Here is a 10,000-nt window from a genome sequence, read left to right as displayed (position 1 = left end):
TTAAGCCGCTGTTACACTGTTATTGAAAATTTAGCTGAACAAGACAGAGCAAGACCACTTTTACAAAGTGGTGTTCTCCTGTTTTTATCACCACTGTGATTCCTGCGACCATTGCTGAAGTAGAAAGCAGTTTAACTTTTCATGAAAGTTGTCTCGCAAGGGAATTTCAAGAAAGTTTCACGAAACCGACCATGTTACATGGTGCAATGCCTCCTGAAACTTGTTTCATGGAGCTGTTGCACACAAGTTTCAGGTAAAAGTTTCAACGTGTAACAGCGCCTTGAGATTTTATTGTTCATTATACATGTATTGCTTGTTATTTTTGTAGGTTGACCTTTGGAGTCTGGGTGTTTTATGTTATGAATTTCTTGTTGGAAAACCACCATTTGAAGCCGAGGGATACCATGATACATATCGTAGAATTTCAAGGGTAAGATGTGAATCATTTTATGGCACTAGGAAAATCATTTGTGCAACAAGGATATCAGGTCACTTCACAGCTTCCTTCTTTTTTCTTTTTTGCTCTAATGCTTTGAATGGTTTAACCTTGATTTGTATAAACCTTGCATTATTAAATACCTGATAAGTGTTTTAGTTATATTCTTCTTACACTGTAAACTTGTAATTGCAATCATTATGGTTTTTTCTAAATTGTAATTATGAACTTTCTGATTATACAACATCTTCTCAATTTTACCACGAACTTTTGTTATGGTGGTCGGAGTTCTGCGAATCTTTCGCTTCATAAAGTGACTGGACACTATAAAAATCATTTACATACACGATCTTCTTTTTAACTTAAATACAATGGACTCCTATAACTATTTTTCAAACAAAATTGTCAAAAGCAATTTTCTGCAATGGGCGGGCCTTCGTCATTCAGTTCCTTCTCATTTAAAAGAAATCAGCCCAGATAGATTAACCATATCCCCATCACTTATAATTGGAAATAAAATTTTTGATATTAAATTAATTTAATTAAAGATTAATGTCACTGTTCCTTGGTATCAACATAGTTTGCTTTTAACGCATAACGTAAGGCGCAATAGAATGAGACAACAGACGTATTGGCTGGTCTCAAAAAAAGCTCAACCTCCTAATATTATTCACAAATTGAAGAGTGATTTTAATTTCATAACCCAACAATTTAAAGTAATCTTCTCGTTGCCACATTTGGTTGCACTTAATTCTATTCCTTACACTAACAGCAAACTACAGTGTATGCAAAATTGGATTTAGAATTAATGATGCATGTACTTTTTGTAATGATGAACCTGAGAATTTGTATCACCTTTTCCATGAATGCCCTCACTCCAAAACGTTCTGGACTGATTTTGAATCGTACTGGTACCTTCTATTGAATCAGCCAATCCATCTTTCTGCGCAAAACGTTTTATTTGGAGTTTTATCAAAACAATGCCCTTTATCAAATTTATTAAGGCTATTTCATAGTAATTGGAAAATTATTTTTGTGGGATTGCAGAAGCCAAACACTTCCTAAAGTTCAAGGACGAAACAAAACTAAAGATTAAATATGAAACTGAAAAAAAGATCAACTAAAACAACTTCTTTGAAAAGAAATGGGTACTTTATTTATTTATTTACTTATTTATTTATTTTTTTAATATGCATGTATCTTTTATTTTGTTGCTCATTGTTTTGATGTAAGAATATGAATATAATTAGCATCTGTAATCGTATTATTTTGTATAAGAAGTGTGTAAATTGGTATTGCAAGTTTAAAAAGTAATCATATTGTTTTGGAGAGTAAGTATTGCAATTGTATTATTGTAAGTAGCACCTGTAATTGTAAGTGCAGTGTATTGTAAGTAGCGCATAAGCAATTCAATTGTTAAATAGTTTTGATGGTAATATAATGGATTTTAGAAGTTGTAAATTGTGTAATTGTTGTAAATTGTGTGAGTAGATGTACCAGTGTTGTAAGTAGTGTGAATCACAATAAAAAAGGGAAGAGAGGGGAAAAAAAAAGCAATGGTGAAAATAACTGTTACTGTCGCATGTTTTCTCAGGTTGATCTCAAGTTTCCCGATTACATTTCTCCAGGGGCAAAAGACCTCGTCTCCAAGGTAAGATATTCAATAAAAACATACATACAGTACCGCTCAGAGATAAGCGAACCACCAAACGTGTTTCAAACTAGTCTTCAACTAGTTTGCGTTTGACTTTCAACACATTTGCGTTTGCTTTTGCATTAAACGCAAACATGTTGACCAAAGTCATGAACTTTCCGAAGCATTTGGATCACAAAAGTTTCAATGATGCGTTCGAAAAGTAATGTCACAAAATAAAACACAGTCTTGTCTGACTTTAACAGACTGCAAAAGTTAGCTTGATGTCCATGGTTGTAAACCAGTGCCTTTCTTCATACTCGCTTACATTTGCTTATCAGTATTTATAAGTTTTTTTGCTATTGGAGTTAACCTAAACTTTGAATTTTGCTTTATTTATTTTGTAGGTTAATGTGTATTTTCAACAGAATTTTAGGCTGAGTCTGACCTTATAAAGAGGAACACTGCGCCTATTAGACCATAGAGTATATATTAACAAACCTGTGCATCTTGTGTCAGATTCACTTTTGCTTTAAATTTGAGAAAACTTGGAATGATTGAATGAGAAAACCAAACTTTTGGACTTGACTCTAAATTGAGGAAAATAATTAATTAAAGGTCCCTCAGGCCCTCTTACAGTGTAGAATAAATTGCAATAATGCCTGCCACACTAATGCAATAGACAACTAGTTGCAGGCTGCAAAAAAGCCATGCTTTTGTTTTTAGAAGTTGACTTTTCCCTTTTTTTACAGCTGCTGGTTCACGATCCAAACAAACGGCTTCCTCTCAATGGCGTGTTAGCACATCCTTGGATTAGAAACAATACACAAACTCTAACATTGCCACCACCACCTTCAGAGCATTAATCAAGTCTTGGATCATTAGAATTGTACAAATAATAATAGCATTAGAAACTGAGGATTGATGATAAACGAAATGTTGAGCTTTGTAAATAAACTTATCATTGACGAAAAAAATCACTTAACTAGTTAATGTCACTTGCCAGATTTAAATGAAATGGTTGTCATTAAAATTTAACATTAAATGCTTTAAGCTCTGTACCTAGAGCTCACAGCTAAGAAAGAAACGAAACACTCACTTTCAAGAGAAATCCTCAAGTAATGATGGCTTAGTCAGTAAAAAAGTTTGTGAAAGGCAGGGGACGCGTCAATGTATTGTAGTTGATATGTCATGCTAAATATAATATAGAAATGCCTAGTTTTTTGCAAAAAGATCTCGAGCCATTTCTGAAAGGAAATTCTGTACAGTCATTTAATTTAAATTTGTATTAAAGTTAGATTTGTTACAGCATGGTATGCACCTTATGATATTGCCACCCAACTAGTGAATTGGCATTTGCAAATTTGATTGAAGGTTATTTCCTTGTGATGATAATAATAAGTAAAATTGTTATTTACATTTGAGTTAAAGTACTGTTCATTATCAATCAAATTTGCCCTTGGTTATCACAAAAGCTTTGCTTGGTGGAAATGCTGAATTAATGGAAGATCTATTCTTTAGATGCTTGTTTTAAAACTTGTTTGATACTATTAAAATTAAATGTCTACAGTACTTTAAATAAAGATGACTTATGCAACAGAAAGTTTAAGTTTCTCCCTTTCAATCTGGGGGTATTTATTCCAAATTAAACTGTCTTTCTAAAATGTGCACAGAGATGTTTGCAATAATGAGGCTAAATACAATTTAGGAACTGATCAGACAATAGCAGCTGGGGAGGGGGGTGGAGATTTTCAGTAAAGCAGGCAAAAATAAAATGACCCTCCCTGGGTAAGGGATTGAAATGTCTTGACCCTCCACCAGAACTCATACTAAAATTCTGACTGACAGCCCTCCATTTAGAAGGGCTCAAAAAACTGACCAAACCTTGCTTTCCACCCCCCACCCCATGCTAATTTCTGACAATTCCCTTTGTCAAAGATGAAATCAAGTCAGTGGTTTCACCAAGAATACTTAGGGGGCCTCCAAGACGTTTGCAGGGGTACTGCCATGTGTTTCAACCTTCACATGCCTTTCACTTGTTTCCTTCACACTGAAAGTGATTCTTTGTTGAAGACAAAACATGAGAATGAACAGGTTTTAGGTGGTGAGACAATGTGCTTGAAAAAAACTGAATATCCAAATGGTGCCCAATGTACCTGCTCACAACAGAAAACTTAGTGGCTTATTTCTACATTAATCTATGTGGCATCCACTTCGTTGATACATGTATGAAACTTCATTACTGCGATTTTCATAATTCTGCGGAATCTCACCTTTAAGCGTTTAACCTCCATCAATCAAACTAAATTGATGCGTGACATAACCTACCAATCAGCATCTTTGGTTCCCACTGTACATTCGAACTTGACACTGATGGAAAGCGATGGAATATGTACAAATCTTTTTACTGAAAAAGTAACTGTATTCCAGCTGTTAACTAAAAAAAGTCTAATTCACTTTCTGGAGGTGGAGTCAATGTTCAGAAATTTGGAAGCCAAAATGCAGTTTGGTCATAGACTGAATGCATAAATGGCAGCCAAAAAAATATTCTTTTGTTTATGTGCTAATTAGCCTCACTAGCCTTGTTTGCTTGGACAAAATACAAAAGAAAGGTTGCTTGAGAGCGAGCCTAGTGAGGCTAATTAGCACATAAACAAAAGAATATTTTTGTGGCCGCCATTTATGCATTCAGGTCTATTGCGTGGGGCTTGAAGATGAGCTTCTGCACAATTATGACAATTGCAGTAACTTAAAATTTGTATTGTCATGCAATGCTTCTGTATTGCGTGATGATGCAGAACGGCTGCATGGAAGGCTAGGTTAAGTATAGACTAGTGTAATGTGATGTTCTAAGTATCTACCCCATATGAACCATGTGAGCGTTAGCCCTACTGATGGAAATGGGCCCACACAAGGACAGAGAAAAACTCTGACCAGGTTGGGAATTGAACCCATGACCTTCGGGTTAGATCACTGGGGCTCTGGCGACTGAGCTACAAGGTCAGACGGGAGCAGGCTGTGGGACATGAAGATGTTAATTTAAGTCACGGCGATTAACATGTACGAGTACAAGTAAGGATTACGTAGGGCTAACGCTCACGTGGTTCATATGGGGTAGATACTTAGCACTTCACATTACACTCTAATCAGTTAAGCCAACGTTTGCAAAAACGTAATCTTTACTTGTACTCGTACTCGGTTAAGTATAGTCTTCAGGAGTGTATCATAAGGCTTTGAAGGTGTATGCACACAAAAAATGTTTTGAGCACCAAAGGAACTTCAAACTAAGGGTATCTGGGAGCATGCTCCCCCAGAAACTCTTGAAATTTAGGGTCTTGCAAATACCATTTGCGACTATTTCTGAAGGATGTTTCAATAAATAAATGCCAAGGAAAATGCATTAGTTAGTTTATTTTACCCATCTGTTGAGTTTTCAGCAAGCTACAACACAAGCAGGGGTTTACAAGCAAAGGGAAACAGGTTGTAAACTCTGTCCTACATCATCATCATAACCTTTCCTTCAAAAATAACTGGGAACTGGGGACTGTTGATGAGAATGACACTGTGCAGGGGCCTCGGAGGGCTTTCACTTATAACAGAAAGTATGCATGTGCGTACTTGCGTAAAGGACACTACGCCCCTGATCTTCTTTGTAGCCAGCCATTATTAGGGTCGTCATGCATGCTCCCCTCACTAGTGGCTGCTTTCCCTTGAACTGACCAATAAGGAGCAGGCTTCCATTTTCCAGAAACCTGGTCCTAGGACTTCCCTCTCATTACTTGAAAACAAAAATGGTGAATCTTTCTTTTTCAAAAGTGTGTAAGTTGAGTTTAGTGACGTAAAGGGGCTAGGTCACGCTGTTTTAGGTAATTTTGTTTAAAATTGTTAGTTATGAGCTCTAAACATCAAACTGGCAGAGCAAGAGTCTTTCATTTGCAAAATCATGGCCACATAACAATTGAGAATGATTTTCGAGCTGTTTAAATGACATGTTGATATAGACTGAGATAAACGTGAAAAGCGTGGTCCAACATTTTTCAAATTTACCCAAATGCAATCCACTTCAATCCTCCTCAGTTTTGTCCATCCTTGTCCCTTCTTAGCTTTCCTGTGTTTTGTTTGAGTTCTTTTATAGTTTTGAGCCGTTATTTTGTTATTTCAGTTAATTCTATGACCATTTGATCAATGCTGAAATTGCCTAAAATTGCGTGACCTAGCCCCTTTAAATAAGATTCAGAAACAAGCATTAATCCAGGTAGTACTTACTGTGTGAATCCGAAAACCGTGAACACTGATTTGATTTTGTCATTTCACATCGTGCAGCAACCACTCAGAAGCGACATAAAACCGCAAACTAATTACTGTTATTGGTTGTGGTTTAGTTTTTTTGCACATGACTGGCTTTTTACTTGATACAACATTTTCATAAATATTTCTAGTGTTCACAGTTTCGGATTTCACAGCAAGAAAAAAATAGATATTTGTTAGTTTGGGTACTGGCTTTGGTAAATCTGTTATTTTTCAAGCTCTTCCTCTGGTTTTTGTTTCCTACACTGGCAAGTGTGGCCACATTGTGATTGTCTTTTCAGTTTTTCTTTCACTAATTAAAGACCTGTGCAAACACTTAATCAAGCAGACCTCAGCTCAGTTTTAATCTCTTGGACACTTTCTTCTGCTTTTTGTTATTTCACGAAGGACTTGTAGCATTTAATGCATACTGAAACGCCCTGTAAGTCTGTAAAGGTCAACAGAGCTTGTTCCTTTACTACCAAAGTCTAGATTTGAAAGCACATACACATTGCTTAGAAGAGACTGCAACTGAGCAGATGAAGCATTTGTACCACAATTCAATAACTTTTTTGGAGTTGCATCTGCTTTAGACATCCATTCATCAGTTCACGAAATTGCTGTTTTGCACATGTGTATCTCTCATTCCACTCTTATTGTGTTTTTGACAGCAAATATAAAAAGAAATATGATTGCTGCAGCTGCTAACAAAAATTATTACTGGTATTTCATTGGTTCTTAGGAACAAAGGGAAAGGAATACAGAGCTCAGGTGAGCACCCATAAGTGGGTAGGAGCGATGTGTGACAATGACCCTAATAATGGCTGCGAAGGTAACCAAGCCTAAGTAAGGCAAATCTACAAACAAGACCATAATTTTCTTAATTATTATTTCTACGATTATTCTTATGAACTTTCGTTTTCATCAGTGTGTACTACTAGTACAGTATCACGATTTTATGAAAACAGAAACTGACAAAGGGGATAAAAATCAGCCAGTGTAATGTATTAATGTTCCACTACAGTGCTTGACACCCATTGAGAAATGAAACTATAGACTCTAGTTTGAACTTCAGAGTTTACATGTTTATGAATGTAAAGGCTCCCATTATGAAATGATTTTTAGTTAAGCGTGCTAGCATATTGTAAAAAACTATAAATATTTTTACTTCTCGTGGAAGTTTTTGTCATAAGTGCAAATGCTGACACTGATATTACACACAAATCTACTGCTTGACTGGATGCTTAATGAGTCCCATAATGCGCAGTCGTCTTACAATCAAAGGTGTACAAGTAATGGTCATGAACATTCTCACTGGAGCAAACACCTTATGACAAGCATATGCCACAACAAATGTACTTGCTTCTGTTGCTACAGTGGACTCACTAACGTTGGGATTTGCACCAATTTTTTGAAGAGCTGCTTGCACATCAATTCCACTATGACAAAAGAAAATGTAAACAATAATATTATTATAAAATCGTCCTTTTCAATCAAGATATGATTACCGCTGTTGTTGTGTTTCCGCATGGTTCGTTCCCAATGTGCGCTTTTCTCTTGGCCAGCACCAAGAGCACAGACTCTGGCCACTTCCGTGTTCTTGGTGCTGACCAAAATAAAACGAGGCTGACTACTTTGTGTGAGTTATACGTACGGGGATGGGGAGGGGTTAATTTTAAGCCACTGATGGTCTTCTGTAGAAAAGGAGAAATCTAAAAAACTAACCTTTTGACAGCAGCATAACATAAACCAAGAGACGTAAGAGAAATGCATACGTGAAATACTATGGCTGTCGTACCATACTCTTGAACGACATACTTCAATCTCTCTTTAAGGGTCATTTTACTTTCTCCCTCTTGTCGCTCTGTCTTTCCGCTATGAGAACTTTCCCCGTTTCGTGTGATTGAAGTATGCAGTGTTCTCCCATTATGTAACACATACATACTTTGCATTACACTTCTAGTCACGAAACGCAAAGTTGGAATTTGTTGTCTCACTGGCGAAGCAAAGATCCTCGACTGCTGAGTTACTCTCCTTAAACTGGCCATGGTAAACCGAAAAGAGCACCCTGCGATCATCTTGCAAGGTACACCGGTTACTATAAAATAGAAGAGACTGTTTTGAACTTTAAATTTGATGAACTCCTAGTCTTTACCGCTAAATAATACCAGGCGTTCCAACAACCTTTAACATGAAAGTGAGGCGAAAGGAACGCCTGGTGGAAAATGAGTTTCCTTCGAGAAGTGGAAAGGTTCTCGCCGGGGAGATTGAAGTCTGTGAAAACTACGGTTACCACAGCGGAAGGGAAAAGGGTACAATATTGTTTAAATTATTTAAAAAGAGAAAGCGAGAAGTGGTTGAAATAACTTTTGGAACTCGTTTTTCCCTTCAGTTTGTGGAACGTAAAGATATTGATGGTAGTGTCGTAGTTGAAGATACTGGCGAAAGATGTCTGGGATTCTGCGAAGACTACAAACCAGATGAAAAGGTTTACAAAGTTCAAGAGAATTTATACATCAGCTCACAAGGTGGAGCTAAAAACCTGGAGGAACTTAAAAAACATAATGTTACTCATATTCTAAACGTCGGAAGTGGAATAGAAAATGCTTATCCTCAGGTACTAAAGCTGGTTACATGTAAAATTGACTTAGAGATTGAGCGCGCTTCTAACTAAAAAGTTGCCTACGTTTTTGTCGCATTTGAATGAAATAAGTGGAGGTTGCGAAAAGATTCTGCCAGTCTCTGGATCATTTTGGAGTAATTTGAACGGTTGTTAAGAATGATACTTTTGACTGCAACTCCACTTTTTTCATTTAAACGCGACAAAAACTTAGGCAACTTTTTAGTTAGAAGCGCGCTCAAAGCTAACAAGCAACCCGTCACTTTGAAATGCGCGCGCTCACGATACAAAACTCGTCTTTTCACTCTTAACACTAGCAAAATATCGAGATCTAAGCAATCTGTTAAGATCACCGATCGTTTCACATGTACCTCCGCAAAATGTCATTTATTACATAACCTGTACGTTATGCAATAAATAATACATTGGCGAGACAGGTAGATGACAAGGCGATCGATTCCGCGAACACCTTTGCGATGTTGAGAAGAATTATGACAAGGATGCATCTAAGCTAATCGCTCGTCATTTTATTCTCCCTAACCATTCCAAAAAACACATGGCTATCTGTGGCCTTTTCCTACATCAAGGTACGACGGAAAGCCGCAAGAAGCTGGAACAAAAATTTATCTTCCAAATAGGCACCCTTAATCCCCACGGTATTAATGAAAGCTTTTCATTTAACTACTGTAATCCTATTTTTCACGTTGCCATGTTACGACCAATAGCGTAGCTCCAACTCCTCTATAAAAACTACACACAACCCAAAATTCCTCGATTTGCTCTGACGAAGGGCTAACCCTTGAAACGTCAGCTTTTAGAATCTCTGTACGGTGGTCAATTTGCATAAAACCAAATTTAGGGATTGACACACAAAAGCCTATAAACACAGAGCTAGGAAGAGCGAAAAAGGCTCATCATCAAACCGAAACATTTTTTCAGTTTCTTGCAAAACAGACTTTTTCATTTGAAAAAGGGAGATGCTTGCAAGGATCTTCCTGGCAGAGGAAAGAGACCCTAGCGCCAT

General features: G+C 36.9%; 3 protein-coding genes across 3 annotated transcripts in view; 2 read left to right on the top strand and 1 right to left on the bottom strand.

The window, feature by feature from the left end:
- LOC138019038 (uncharacterized) overlaps positions 1-3,666 on the top strand; it is a 7,945-nt gene extending 4,279 nt beyond the window's left edge. The window contains exons 10-12 of the mRNA XM_068865699.1: positions 329-430; positions 2,031-2,087; positions 2,822-3,666. Of these exons, the coding sequence (XP_068721800.1) occupies positions 329-430; positions 2,031-2,087; positions 2,822-2,935 (273 nt within the window). The 3' untranslated portion in view covers positions 2,936-3,666. The remainder of the gene's footprint in view (positions 1-328; positions 431-2,030; positions 2,088-2,821) is intronic.
- Positions 3,667-6,973: 3,307 nt separating this feature from the next.
- Positions 6,974-8,512, bottom strand: LOC138019039 (protein FAM210B, mitochondrial-like). The gene is made up of 2 exons (XM_068865700.1): positions 8,082-8,512; positions 6,974-7,795 (listed from the first exon to the last, which is right to left on the bottom strand). Exons 1-2 carry the CDS (start codon positions 8,432-8,434, stop codon positions 7,582-7,584), a joined length of 567 nt encoding a protein of 188 aa, XP_068721801.1. The 5' UTR covers positions 8,435-8,512; the 3' UTR covers positions 6,974-7,581.
- Positions 8,513-8,565: 53 nt separating this feature from the next.
- Positions 8,566-10,000, top strand: part of LOC138019573 (dual specificity protein phosphatase 19-like) — a 4,115-nt gene continuing 2,680 nt past the window's right edge. Inside the window, exons 1-2 of the mRNA XM_068866422.1 lie at positions 8,566-8,668; positions 8,749-8,973. Coding sequence (XP_068722523.1) covers positions 8,582-8,668; positions 8,749-8,973 — 312 coding nt within the window. The 5' untranslated portion in view covers positions 8,566-8,581. The remainder of the gene's footprint in view (positions 8,669-8,748; positions 8,974-10,000) is intronic.

The sequence above is a fragment of the Montipora capricornis genome, chromosome 10 (assembly GCF_036669925.1).
Source record: "Montipora capricornis isolate CH-2021 chromosome 10, ASM3666992v2, whole genome shotgun sequence".
Classification (NCBI taxonomy): Eukaryota; Metazoa; Cnidaria; class Anthozoa; order Scleractinia; family Acroporidae; genus Montipora; species Montipora capricornis.
The sequence above is the reverse complement of the archived record's forward strand: the minus strand, read 5'-3'. Positions and strand labels throughout refer to the sequence as shown.